The following is a 15,506-nucleotide window of genomic DNA, read 5'->3' as shown; positions in this document are numbered from 1 at the left end:
TTCATCGTAATTTGGCGCATGGCAAACAGCAGTGTGGTAATTGAAGTTGAAGAAGGAGGGAAATTCCCATTCACCTCTGAACACTTTCCAGGAACCTCGTTTCCTTTCGCTTTCTAGACGCGGGAGGGAACTTGGTAATGGTATCAAACCTTCATGTGTAATTACAAAAATTAAATTTATAAACAAATAAGAAATCATCAGTTTATCAGGCTTTAATTGATAATTTATTCACAAGATTCCCTATCAAAGGCGTGGTAGATGAAGTTTCTGTTCTACATGGGTCAACATTGCCAACTGACATGGTCGATATGGGAAAGATGTTGTATGGTGATAGAGAGATGAAACTACTTGCTGAGTATTTCAAACCTGACCAAGAAAAATTGTTATCAGACTTAAGTCTAACAAGTAGATTGTCGATGAGAAGTTGCAGAAATCGGGTAGAAGTATTATCAATTTCCACGACAGAGTGCGAACGGGGATTTCCCTTTATGAATTTACAGATGACTGATATTAGAAATAGACTAAGTGCTTAAACATTGTCTAACTTGTTGCTCATCAATGTTAATGGCCCACCGTTAAACATGCTCAAAGTAGACGAGCTAGTTATTTCTTGGCTGAAGGATGGACATCATTCCACTGCGGATGATGATACCAACAGGAAATAAATCTGATTTCAGATTTGTTTTAAGGTGGAAAATTACGAGTTACGGAAAATGTATACTTGTATTACTAATGGCTTATTTGTGTTATTCAACTTTGTACCTAATTTTTAGTAAGTCTCTTCTTTGCTTTAGGTAAACTACGGTACTTTGAATAAATATTCATAATAATTGCAATTATGCATATTTGTAACTTAAATTTAACGTGGTGTTTTAGTAATTACACAAATTACAATTATGAGCATACTTTATGGAGATGCTCTCACAGAGGGTAACCGAGCACCTTTATACCCTATGAACAACTGATTTTTCAAGTCTTTTGTGAGAAAAATACTGTGAACTGAGATATCATAACCTTTTCCATATTGTACAGGGATATTTTCCTACGAATAGAAGTTTCTTGTGGAATGCGTTCAGAAATTAACACTTGCAAGAACACTCTCTTACTACAAGTATATTTTAGGCACACGTTAATTTCCCCCCACCTCGAATTGTTTCAATTTCCTCACTAACAAACACTTTACCATTTTATATCGTAACGGTCAGATCCACCGTTATTGTAACAGAGTGGTGCTTGAACGATTGACTAGAAATTCAAACTCCGATTAGTGACAATTTCACAGTCTTGTTTTATTACAAGTGTAAACTAGTCAGTTCAGAAGAGGCCGTGGATCGTGTTCAGAGTAGGTCACGGTGGGTGGTGGGTCAGAGTGGGTCACCGTGGGTGGTGGGTCATGTTGGGTCAGAGTGGGTCTCGGTGGGTGGTGGGTCAGATTGGTTCATCGTGGGTGGTGGGTCATGGTGGGTCACAGTGGGTCACGGTGGGTGGTAGGTGAGTGGGTCGTGGGTCAAGTTTTCATTGACCCACGCCAACTCTGGAAGGTTTGTGGTGACGCCAGTGCCGTGAACATTGAAGTGGGATGTGATCCTTCATCCTTCATATGCTCGTCTCTTCATCTTTCATCTTTCTTGGTTCAGAACACTTCAAACTACCCCGTCTTTCATCCACTTTGTCCATTAATGGCGTGGCGTGGTAACGCTACATTATTCTTTAATTGAGCGCTACACAACTGTAGAGCAGAGATGTTTGGTCCAATTTGAAATATTGCAACATTTTAGACCGAAAGCCTATAATTTCCAGTAACATTGCTCTCTTATGTCTCATCACTTTTTCATATCTTTAATCGCTATCTAGATGGCCTGTGCAACCAGACTTATGGGGCACCGTTTATTTATACAGTACACTCACATCCTATATAATATACTGTACATACGGGGATAATGTGTGCAGATGGATGTTTGTTGTTCATGAAAGTAATAGTACTTCAGATGTTTTTAATAATATTGAAAACAAATCTTTCACAAAGCCTGTAACACATTGTTGGAAATCCCTGAGAAAATGAATCGTTGCAGAATGTTAAGCAGCAAGCAGGGGTGCAGCTGCACTGCAACAGAAAATATACTTATTCCTTGTCCACTTTGTTGAAATGATCTGAATATTTTCTTAAAGAAACGTAGCATTCAGAAAACAATGCTCTGAATAACTAAATTTCTCCACCAAAAAAAGAAAAAAAAACGGGAACAGTAAATGAAAAATTAAAGTTGGGGTGCACATGCATTCAATTGGTGGTACTTGGTTTAAAATGAATGAAAATAAAAGTTTTATATAATTTCAAACTTAGTTTTAAATTCTATATAAAAGTGCTCTCAAGGTACTCGTATTAGTAACTCCTGAATCAAAAGGCCACCCTGAAAAAATAACTATATGCATGTGAAAGAAATGGATGAGAATAAAGTGTAACAGTTTCAAAAGTTTCAATTCTGTAAAAATGCTCCAAAGAACCATGTCATAGTGTTTCTGAGGTCAACTTAAAAATTTTAAGTGATAACTGTTACAAAAAGTAGTGTTTTCTAATTCTAGAAGTTAAAAAAGTTACTTCGGAGTCTGAGGGAGAAGCCCCGAGAGGAGCTTCGGGGACGAAACCCACATGCGTAGAAACATGGAATATGAGGGCCTATACCTACGCTTGGTTCGTCGGTGTCCGGGTCAGGGATCCTTGCGGCGGATTATCGGGGTTCTACGGTAATAGATTTTCACACTATTCTTCCGAGTTCATCCGCAGGTTAGTAAGCACTGTGTTAGCTTTTTCTCGAACTACTGGGGAAGAATCCTATTTACAAAATTTTAGCTTGATTTTGCTACATACAGCGATGTTCATTAGACGATATTTCAGATTGTCTCGTGTTGTCTCAGAGTAATGCAGTCTCGTCTCGTTTTCGGGATGTGACGAGATGTGAGAATTGCCCTTTCTCGGGAGCAACACTAAAATTATTCCACATTACTGCTTACTTTTTCATAGCTTTCGTTTTCGAAACAAAGAAATCTATGATCTCTAAATGAGCTAAAAGGAGCCGCACGGGTGAACGAAGTATCAAACTCGATTCGACTCGAAACTCGACCTAAAAGTGTGACTAGAATACAGAAAATTTCTTTGGCTCGGCTGAAAACTCGACTCGTGCCCATACCTACTTGTAATAATCTCACAGTCTTCTAAGGCTATTCGTGGTATTTCTCGTGCCTTAACCGGCCTCTGGGGCCGCGATTGTGCACCATTTTGTGTAAAAGTAAACAAATCATTATTTTGGCAGGTTATCCTTAAATATTCACGAATATAACCACAACTAGGAATTCAGAATACATGTGTGTATGGTTTTGTTCGGAAAGTATGTCCGTGCTGAGGATAATGACGTATAATACACGATCCACATGACTACACCAGCAAATCAATTTGTAGTTGTAACTATATTTTCGGAATGTGTATTTTCAGTTCTCCGAGAAGCATTGAAACCCTTGCAAAATAGTCCAAATTGTTTGAAGTTTCACTTTTTTAAAAATTATTTGTCTTTCCTCAAGAGAGTAACACATAAATAGGTGATTATATTACGATAATTATCGAACGATCTATGGACCCTCGAAAACGGACATTTTTCTTGTAAATATACGCTGATAGAAGAATTCTTAAGGAAATATTACACATGGCCTTACGCTTCTCTTTAAGTCCCATTCCACTTTGAAACTCTTAAGTAACAAGACAATTTGGCCGTAGAAATAATGGAAATGAAGATTGTTTCGAAAGTAAACTGTGTAATTTGAATTTCCTTATCTTGTGTTCCATTCTATTATTTTTATATCTGCATCTTTAAAGAATTATAAATGGGTGACGATAAAACTCTATATTATGAGAATTCAACTAGACAATAATACATTATAATTCATTTTAGAAACAAATTCAATCTCGAAAGTCGAGATGTGACTACGTGAGATAGCTTAGTGCCGCAACGTAGAATAGTGGTCAAAGTACTTGTTCCAGTTTCTATTCTCTGTAGCATACTAAGCGTGAATGAAGAACAGACAAAACGCATTATATCATTACAGAAACATTATATTATGTAGCTTCGTTTATGAACAGGAACGTCAGATTGCACCTAATAAAATAATCGAAAACTTATTTGTTATACTTTGCGCAGTTTTATCACTACAAGATGCTATATACCCAGGAATACTTTCTTGTTACCAAATAAGCAAAAATCGACCGTATTCACCAGCTCGTTTCATTGATTGTCATATTCTTTGCATAGCCTGTTGTAAAGGCAGACAAAAGGAGCTGCAAAGCAATAAATCACCTCTAGTTTCCACGTGTCAGTACCTCACTAATATTATTTTCCTCTTGGGAATTCACTTTACGTGTAGTTTTTACTTATACACGATATACCATAACAAGTAAGCGGAAATAATGTGTTTGTTATGATTTTCAGTAATAATTTTGTTATTTTTTTATTTTCAAAATTTAATACCTACTTAATACTAATCCATATTTAGTCAATTATAAACACACAATAATCTCTGAGTTGCTTCGTGTAAATAGACAGAAGACATACTAGCTGAGACTAAGCGAAAACTTGCATTGACGCACTGTAGTGTCCATAAATCATGTCTATTTACTGTATAATTGCAGTATGTTTTCTTCTTCACAGAGAGAATGAAAATACTGTAAAGCATATCGAGAATGTAGATTACACTTTATAGCCAAAAGCCATATTTGTAACAAGTTTTGGCTATTTTTGTCTCATGGTAGCTAGCTATTTCAGCCTTTTAAAACGGGAGTCATAACAGTGTATAGAAAAATAGTCGAAAACGTTGTTTCATTTAGTCGTCCGTTTTAGACCCCTTGCATATTTTAGTTCATTCCAAGATGGGTCTAAAAGTGACGAAAACGACGCGAATAAACCCCTTGAATATGAGGCGCTTCTATCTATCTGAACTTACAACAAATGGCAACAGCGAATCAAATGGCATACTTTGACTCAATCGTGTGTGGGCAGCGCGTTGACATCCAATAGTATTTATTTATTTATTTTATTTTATTTTATTTTATTTATTTTGTTTTTGTTGAAACAAAGATTTGATAGCTCATAATGTAAGGGTTTCCCAATTGCCTTAAAACACGAGAGCAACACCGTAATAGTCATAATAAATTAAACTGTGAACGAAAGAAATCTCGAAGAATCTATTACGAGAAGATAACTTACAGCTTAGAAGCTGAAACAGAACAATCTTATATAGAAAGATGGTCACGTGATGAAAAAGGAGTTGAAGACAGACATATTTTTGTACTGTTAATAATATTAAAGTATTAGCAGAGAGTGGTGGGTCTGGTGTAACCAAACAAACTAAACATAAGAACATCAACATATTGTAATATAGTAATCAAAAATAGAAAATTTTCATCATGAGTTTAAAATACTTTTGTATCTGTATGTATATAAAACCATCTGCTAACTTTTATTTTGAACAGAATGCTTGGTTACAGGATTTTCCGATTGCAAATCAGTAAAGATCGCCGATGCTCGCCCAGTAAATACACATCCTGCTTTGACCTCTATTGATACACATATTTGCGGGCAAGTAAACCTCAGTATGATGAAGCCGTAGTTACTCTGTTATTGTACACTAGAGACCTGCATGAGCCGAATTTTTCGGCCCAAGCCCAATCCAGTCTGAATGTACGTAGGCCCGGCCCAGCCCGGGCCCGAAAACTTCTGGAGATTTTCGGCCCGAGCCTGGCCCGATAAGTTTTTTAAAATTCTTGGCCCAAGCCCGGCCCGGGCCCGATAAATTTTGGAAGTTTCATTTTGTAACATTTTTCACGGGCACACTTTATTCTAATTATCGTTTAACGAATGTCAATAATTATTAAAGAATTGCAATTAATCGGCCCCAGCCCCAAAGAAATATTAGAGTCGGCCCGCCCAAGCCCGGTCCGCGGGGTTTCGGGCCAGGCCCGGCCCGTGCAGGTCTCTATTGTACACGTAAAATCTCTAATTCTATAGCTTTATACTCTGCAGTTTTTACATACATTTTTGAACATGTCAGAATTGCTCTCTCTAATTGTGTACTATTGGTCTACTAATCTCGACTGTGTCCAGCAGAATACTTCCTTACAAGTACACATACATGCACAGATGCATCACTTTCTAGTAGAAGATCCCTGGCAGGACTAGATTAAATCATCTGGAAACCCGGGGCTAGAAAAAAATAGTGAGCTCTGTAGACTTTGCTTAATACATTTCTGTGAAAGTGCAATAGGAAAGTTAAGAGAATAATATTTTTGGTTATATTTTATCTTATGATGATTGTATCTTGTATGATTCGTTTCAGACAGCCAGTTGAGACTTTGATCAAATTCGGGGCCCCATCCGCCTTTAGGCTCAGGGCTACACCCCCCTAAGCCCTCCTTAATCCGGCCTTGATCCGTGGGTAGGAAATGAAATGAAATCCTTGAGTTTTATGTCCCACGATTATGCCGGATAGGCTAAAGGAGACGGTGATGGTGAGAAATGAATGAAATGGTGAAATGAAGAAATTGGGAGGAAATAGGAAAATCCTGAGGAAATCCACGTACACGGTGTTTGTCCACCACAAAGTTCATTTGGCGCGAGCTGGGATCGAACCAGGAACCCCAAGCACCAGAGGTGAACGCTCTACCACTAAGCCAATGCGGCCACTAATCCCTGGGTAGGTTTAACAATATTTTTATTTAATTATGCTATATCAATTCCTGTTGTTCATAGAACTTTCGTGTGGCCTTAAACTTAAAGTAATTTGACAATAATTGAATTTCGCAAAATAACTATAGAAGAATATACTCAAAACACAAACTAGACAAAACATATATTTAGATGAGAAATTAGAGTAAATACTGGCATATTTAGAAACATTAGAAATTTTTAAAGTTGGAAAATTAAGTGCATTAAAAATGTTTACTTTGCATTGGAATGATTATATTTTTTAATAATATAAACAATAACACACCGTGGCGTATTTAGGAGGGTCTTCCGGGCTTAAGCCCTCAGAAATCTTACTTACTTAGTAAAGTAAATGAAATATCTTGCAAAATTTTCACATTCACAGGCTAAGCCCCCCTCCCCGAAAGTTAGCAAAGCCCCTCCCGAAACGAAATTTTAAGTACGCCACTGATAACACATATTGCGATTTTCCACTCATTCAATCTAATGAATGTAATCCTTCTCTCTTTGAATTATAGAATCTGTAAATCCGAGAATGTTAACACAAATAAAAAGCTAGTTGTTATTAATGATCCTATTAGCTATATTGATTACTGAGGGAGTAATCAAAATTCGCATTACACTAAACTGTCAATTAAAGAAACACTCATTTTGGAACAGGTTGGCCCCTTTTGTAAGTTTGCATTCATGGCATGGCTTCCACACATAAGGGCACGGGTTAAATGAGATGACGTACATCTTTCATGTTTAACTTAAACCAAACATACCAGTGCCCCTTTGTTATTTAATATACATTTAGGCTTTGTCTACCTTACCATCCATCTAACTCAGCGTTTCCCAACTGATGTGCCGTGAATGGGCCGCCGGTGTGCCGCGAAGAATCGAAACATAATTATTAATTTTATAGCAATCAAATTGCAAAACGTAGGGCAAAATGTATATTTGTATTTTACATTACTATGAACCTCTATTATGAATCTACAATTTAAGTTTCATACCGGGTTACTGTTCTGTACATTTCTAATGTTGAAAAAAGTATTTGTTATCATTGTTATGACCATTATTGCTTCTTTATTGTTGCAGACTATTTTGTAACTTGAAAATTTAAAATATCATTCAATCCTTTCGACAAATTACCTACATTTATGTTTTAAGAGTAAAAGAGATTTGTTTGTTCGTTCGTTATTTAGTGATCTTCCTTCTTAGTAAAATGTTGGATACAGTTTCTAAAAAGAAAGCGTATTTTTAAAAACCTGAGTCCAATATTTCATTGCAATTGTTTTCTATTTTTAAATTAGAATGAAAAATAAGCATAATGATTTACCACGGGGAAAAACCAGTGATAGAGTTTTCTTCTCTGTGAGAAGGAGATCAATAATCACAGAAAAATACCGCTGTGTTTTATATTTACAAATAATAATATCTGTAAGTGTGCCGCGAGAATCCAAGTAACAACTGTAGTGTGCCGCAAGTTGAAAAAGGTTGGGAAACGCTGATCTAAGTGGAAGCTTCCAAATATCTAGTTCTTAATTGGGTTGTAGTCAGGGAAGTGTGGGGTAAATGACAAAGTATAAATAAATCATTATGTGTACCTCTAAGAAGCCTGGGGTGATTGGAGCACGGTGGCTAGAAACTGTTTGCCACTAGATGGATTTAAAATACTTTTTCCCAAGTTAAATTTTTTCCTTACCAAAGGCGTAAGAGTAGTGAACTTTGAATGCATACTACAGGTATCTCTTTACTGTTTCATAAGTTGAGACTAATCTAATTCGCTTCCGTGTATCACGACTTTTTTTTTTTTTTTAGTTCTTGTGAAAGCTGGTAGATCAATTTTCAAGATGTAATATATACACTTTCAATTTTTCCCCAAACTTTTTGCTGGTCTAGTAATTAACACGCACCCTTGGTTCATTAGATCATGGGTTCGATTCGTGATGAAAGAGTACCTAAATTTTAAAGTATTATGGTCGTTCACATTCCATATTTCAGCTGTAGATCTACGTCTTATATAGCCTTGGTGCATAAAAGAGATGCTAAACTTCTATAATCATCATAGTCTTTCCCCCACATACTTGTAACCGGTTTGAGTTTTATGAAAGTTGAAACACATTTAGTTTGCAACATCATACTTGAAAAAGGACTTTGACCACATTTCGTGAAAATAGTGGAGCTTACAAAATGTTTTTTTCTACGGGGGCTATGAATCCTCCCACACTTGATAATAAATGATACGGGAGAACCCGGAGAATACCGATGCACACGGTGTTTTTCTATCCCAAATCTGACTTGGCACTAGCCACCATCGAACCAGGAAACGCCACCATAAGCGGTCTACAACTTTATCAATAAGATATTTATAAACTATACCGAAAAGATGTCCCAAATTGTAAATGCTACATCAAGTGTTTAATGTTTTATGTTTCTATTTTAATGTTTTTGTGTATTTATCTTTTTATTTATTAAGTATTCCGAATTACTTGGAATTAAGATGTGTTTTGTTTACTTGGATGACTGTACTTTTAGTGATCTTGAAATAATGGTAGAGTTGAAAACTAGTATAATATTTTTCATTTAAAAAAATCCCAAATTAGATGGAAGAAATATAATGGATATATGTAGTTTGATACTATAATGCTACCACAAGCTCGTATGTCATGATTATTGCTATTCTCGTTGCTATAGTGGCTAGCACTCACGACTTTGGTACGTGGGGTTCCGAGTTTGATTCCCGGTTGAAAAGAACAGAAATTGGAACGCACAAATGTAATTCGGATTCCACCTCAAACTTTAGATTCAAGTGTCTAATAGCCTTACTGCTGAAAAGAAACACTAAACTTCAAATCACTATCAGATGAGCATAATTTATAAAGTTTCAGTAAAATATATTGAACACTTCAAGAAAAGTATGTTGGTAGCACTGGTCGTCCTACTTAGACCCCTCCGTCCCATTTAAACCCCTATCGTCCGGCTTAGACCCATTTTTGGTCCTCAATAGACCCATTCGTCCCGTATAGACCCCTTGTGTATTTTCGTGCATTGCAAAAGGGGTCTAAACTGAACGAAAACGTCCGGAATAGACCCATTGCAGCTACCTATCTATCTATCTATCTATCTATCTATCTATCTATCTATCTATCTATCTATCTATCTATATATCTATATATATATATATATATATATATATATATATATATATATATATATATATATATATATATATATATATATATATAACAGTACATTAATAAATAAAATACCTGTTCCAGCAGAATATAAACTCAGTTCTTATGAGCAATTAACGAAATATTTTTTACCGCGGTAAAAATTCATTTTTCTCAATTTTCTAGAAAACTGCACATCAGCATTTACCCTCAAGCATCTTATTTTATTTAGCTCTGTATTATAAATCGACTGATGTTATGTCTTACATTTAGGCAATATTTTAACAGGAATTAAAATTTATGAATTAGTGACAATTTTAGACTATATATCATTAACTAAATTATGTACTGTCGTCTTTCTAGTATAATGAACAGCGTAATTAGGGTATATTTCTCTACTAGTTTCACCTCATTAAGTGATATGGTTCTCGTACTGCATCAGTTTTTAGATATACAAATTAATTGGTATTGAATACCCATTTTCTCGAAAACTACGCATGAACTTTTACACCCACATATATCATTTTGTTCAGCTCAGTAAGATTTATCGATGGGTGTATGTCTCATTTTTATACAGTTTTTTTTTTTTTTTCTATTAATCGCTAATAATATTGTAGAATTTGCTGTTTACACTCTGAATTGTGTATTGTCATTGTTCATATAACAATAAACTTTTAAAGCAAGAAGTATTTATTTTACTCAATACAAATATTTTTTTCACACATGTGCTCTTTCTTTTGACTTTGTGTATAATCATAGAGAAAGAAAATAACTTTTCAGTCAAGCAAAATATTCTGACTAAATGTTTATTCAATTGCGCTTTGTTCTTCTTTTGAAAAATGCGAAATTTATTATTAATGTTGAAGAAAATGTGTTATTTCTTCACCGTTATGTCAGTAACCGTTTAAATGCTATTAATAACCAAAGCCGGGAAATAAATATAGATAAAAAAAAGGCAACAAAGTCTAAATATTTATTTAATCAGTAATAATATTGGAGATGGAGAAATACAAATACTTAAGCGTAGTTATAACACTAAGAATACAGTTTCTGAGGAAATAAAAGTAAATTAATGGTAGAAAGTGCATGAGTACTTCGTAAAATACTCCGGCGGCTGTTAGAGCTGTTCTGTAATATTGGCACAGATGTCCATGCACAATGTGGTACAGTTCATCTGGTTTCAGAGGTAGAATGTATGGTTGTTCAGAGAGCGAAACGGGAAGCGTAGTGGTAAACACGTCAGCACGGTAAACTGGAGACCTGGGTTCGAATTCCGATCCAGTCATACATTTTTTCACTTTTTATATACTCATAGATTGTACTTCATAAGTTTCCAGTGTTTAAAGTTAAGTAACCAAATAATTAAATGAAAATTGAATAGCTTTTTCTTGATACAAGATTGCATTTGAATTTTACAAGCCTCGACAGCCTCGCTCATGATAAAGCATGAAGAAGACTATTCTGTAATTTTCTGAAATAGGCATGACTCAAAATTTGAGTTGAAAATATGTTAAAGATATCCATTTAATATCGTGATGTTTATAACTATTTAAAAATAAACCTTTTTTTTTTTTTTGTTTATAGGTAAGTCACGTAGAGTGTGTGACGAGAGAGGAGGCCTATGATTTCGTTGAAGATGATACAACCCACGGCTAATGTTCTTACGAATATGAATGGGATATGCATTGATTCTCTGCATGTACTTGTGTGTGTGATAGCGTGTGTGTTGCTTTGAAGACGTACAAAAGACCGTAAGAATATTTGGGCCTCGTTGAAAGCAGACATTCCATCATTGTTGTGTTCTTGATGAGTATAAAATGATTGAAGTGTCAAGAAGAACAGTCATTTTAATTAGCAAGAAGAGTATTTTTAGTTAGTGCTTATTTTGTTGCAAGAATTGTGGTAAATAAGATGTATTAAACATGGCAATATGATTGCATTATGTTGAGAACGAAACTCATAAATATATTTATTTTATGAAGTTTCTAACAGGCATGTGAAAAGAAAAATTAGGTGAATTTTGTATATTTATTTTAGTCCGTTGAAGCTAAATAAAATGATCAGTAGCACCAGTTAACTAACTGAACTACGTAACTTGCCAAGCACTTTGAAATATTTATTGAAGCAATTTCTTCCATTGTTCGTATAGCTCAGGAAAAATTAAGGTGGGAAGATATATGGAAGGGATAAGCAATGAGGACAGATGTACCCGAAGTGCGTTTAATTTTATATCTTCTACACCATGATAAACAGATATTTCAGGGTACTTGATAAGTTACATGTAATGAGTTTAGTTAATATGGTAGCACATATCGTAATTAAAATGAATCCATAACACCAAGTGTTATCGAAGTTGATAAGAATTGAATCATTGGCTATTTGATACTTGACTATTCGCGATATATAGAGAAGAATTATGTTAAAAGTACAAATTATTTTATGAAATAAAGTATATTTGCAAAATACAGTCAGCTTGTATAGTTGGGGAAAACGAATGGACACCTCTTTTTGTTTTAAATTTTGTGCTTGCTGATGCCTAATAAGGTATTCGGTGTGCCTCTGAACTGTACAATTCTACGTGTGAACACAATTTTTAAGGGTAAAAGGAGGTAGCCAGACTTCGTTTTCAAGGACATCTATTTATATGTTTTGTAGATTTACATTACTCCTTGCAATTATATTCTTTTATATGGAAATTTCTAGAGAATCTTCATTTTTCTATTGTGTCTAAATTATTTTTGTTCTATAAGTGAATTTACCTGACATTGTAAATAAGTTTTAAAAAGTAAGGAGTAATTATTTAGTTGTAATGTTTACGAAATGAATAAAGAGGAATGGAGTATACACTTTTTTCATAAGAGTTATTGTATTCTTTCAAAGACCTTTTGTATTTGAATGTTAGTGGTGAGGGATTCAATTCCTTGGGAAAATGTAGCAATTGTACCGATGTCTGTTTCGAAACTGTTAATTACTCTTCTGACTTCCTGTTTAGTACTCCTTGTTTGCACACACACAATTCTAGGTTACAATTTTTTTTCCGGTTCCGTAGCAACTATGAATGCAGCTGTGTAATCTTGCGATTAACGTACAAATATCTTATTTTTTATTACTTCTCTTTGAAAGGCTGTATTTTGCGTTCGTTTTATTCTAAATACAACGCTGTTACCCTTATCGACTGTTGAATGTAAAAATGATCAGTGCATACTTGTGATGATAAAATGCGAAAACACCTTTTTATGGAGAGATTGCCAAGTACTCACCTTCCTTTACTTTGAATACAGTGGCAAGGACCCATCCCAACAAACCTGAAACTATAACAGGCTGTGGAAGATGAGGTTTGTCTCTGACAATCAATGAATTGAGCATTAAATGTTTTTATCGGCAGAGTATTTATCAGTTGATGAGCAAAGAGACACGAGAGACTTACGGGACAAAATGGAACCAAATCTACAAATTCCATGATTCCGTAAATATACTGTGCATAAAACATTGGCTAGTAGAAGTCTTCGGTCTTCGCACGGGAAGAATAAGGATGAGTGAATAACACATTCGTCACGTGTGTAGCTGTTCGTGACACACTTTGTGCATTATCAGAAAACTTCTGCTGGATGGAGCGATTGAAGATTGTGGCGCAAGCTCGACACACCCACCACCTCTTTCTCTTTTTATGTAAAATATCAAGAAGTATAGAAATATTTTCTTAATTATTTTAAATGAAAGTCTAAATTTAAATTTCATTTCACAATACCTAAGTAATTCCGAGATACGAGCATTTTAATGAATCACACCCACCAATTTTTCTCCCCTTTAGGTAAAATATTTAACGAAAACAAATGGAACACTCTTTTAATTACTTTAAATGAAAGTTTAAACTCCAAATTTTGTCTTTAAACTCCAAATTTTATTTCTGCCAGATTTTTTTCAAAGAAAATTTGAGAATTTGGTGGAAAACCTTCTTTAGACTGCAAATTAATATTTTTAAATGAAAAATGTTATGTACAATGCACCGTGAGCGATTTATGGCCCGTAACATATATGGCACGCTAGGCAGAAGAGTGAATTTTGCCCTAGCGCATTGGTATATGTCACATTAAGCAATAGAAATTAATATTTGAAGCACAAAATATAGTTTTGCAAGTAGTAATGTTCAAGAAAGAAAAAAAAAGTTGGTGTGGAATGGCTCAAAACATTCAATACATAAGCCTACTTCACATCTCAAACATATAGTGCGGAGGGAACTTTCACAGTTTTCTGCAGTACAACAGCGACGTTTCTTGTCTAGGATCATTGCCGGTATGTGATTCCTTCGATCGTATGTTTTGTCAATCTTTACTCTTGTGGTTACCAGTGAGCTTCCTGGACGCTCAGGGCCCTTGAGAAGTGATGAATTAGTAGTAAGATAACGTTCCACGATGTGTGTTCTAAATTGCAGCTGCGACATGTTTTGTCCAGGTTTCATTGAAAGGATTCAGGCATTTTGAACACAAGTGTCCAGAAGTCACGTAAATATGTGCCACCATCAATTTTTCTCCTCTTACGTGAAACTTATATTTTGAAACACTGACCCATTCTGTCTGTACCACCCATGAACTGGTTGTACTTCCCTATAAGACTGGTCGAGTAACAGCAGTCTTCTTTTTCACTTCCGTGGAAAGTCTGGATGAAAATGACACGGGTTCCACTGCATTAGATGTGATGGCGATGGTTACCACTGAATTATCTAGCCAGTCACAGACAACAACTCCACTATCTTTGCTACTTTTATATTCGTAATATCCTCTTTTCTTCTTCTGAACCATTCTTTAGATGATTTCAGGTCACAGTTCTTGGGAATTATGTTCTAACAGTTCAAGTTGCCCCATAACCACGTTCTGGAAACTCTTTACCCTCATTATCTTCATCATCGCTATATTTAGTGCCTCCGATGCGTAAATTATTTTGAAGTGCAGCTGCCTGAGGTTGTTACTGTCGTGGACCCAGGTTATCTAACAATCCGCGACTGTCATCAACGGCTGAACCGATATAGGGTGCAGGGGGCTCTATGTACACGCAATGGATATCAGATTCCTCATTTTCTAGTATTTCTGATATCTCGTGGACGCTCAGGCCCCTGAAAAGAGAATTTTGAGTAAACTTCAGTGAACTGCCTAGCGTCATATATGTAACACTAAATTCAAATACAAACCACAACAGGAAACAAGCCTTTATATAAAGAAAATGTTTGTGTGAAAAAAGTACAATCATTCGTACTTGTATCAATGCCATCAATATGTCTTTAATGTTAGTTAGACATAAAAAATATACATACCTTTGTTAAACTACAGCTATGCTAAAAATTAATTATATAATATCGACTAAACAGCGTTATAATTTTTATATGTATTTAACTATTAATCAGTGTCACAAGAAACTATCAGTATAAAACTAATTTCAAGAGCACATCTTCTATTACAAACTATTTTCCACAAACTTCTAGAATGTCTCAACATTCTACTTCTTTCTTTTCTTATCAAAAGGAAGGAATGTGCACCAAAATTAAGCAGATTCCTCCCTAACATCCTCCTCCCCTCTAAGAAATGTTTACTCATATCCCGATAGT

General features: G+C 35.2%; 1 protein-coding gene across 1 annotated transcript in view; it reads left to right on the top strand.

The window, feature by feature from the left end:
* Window positions 1-12,765, top strand: part of SMC3 (structural maintenance of chromosomes 3) — a 152,963-nt gene extending 140,198 nt beyond the window's left edge. The window contains exon 26 of the mRNA XM_081763303.1: window positions 11,492-12,765. Coding sequence (XP_081619429.1) covers window positions 11,492-11,563 — 72 coding nt within the window. The 3' untranslated portion in view covers window positions 11,564-12,765. The remainder of the gene's footprint in view (window positions 1-11,491) is intronic.
* The last annotated feature ends 2,741 nt before the right edge of the window (window positions 12,766-15,506 follow it).

The sequence above is a fragment of the Thermobia domestica genome, chromosome 1 (assembly GCF_964235325.1).
Source record: "Thermobia domestica chromosome 1, izTheDome1.hap1.1, whole genome shotgun sequence".
Classification (NCBI taxonomy): Eukaryota; Metazoa; Arthropoda; class Insecta; order Zygentoma; family Lepismatidae; genus Thermobia; species Thermobia domestica.
Note: the sequence above shows the minus strand (reverse complement) of the source record. Positions and strands in the feature narration are given on the sequence as shown.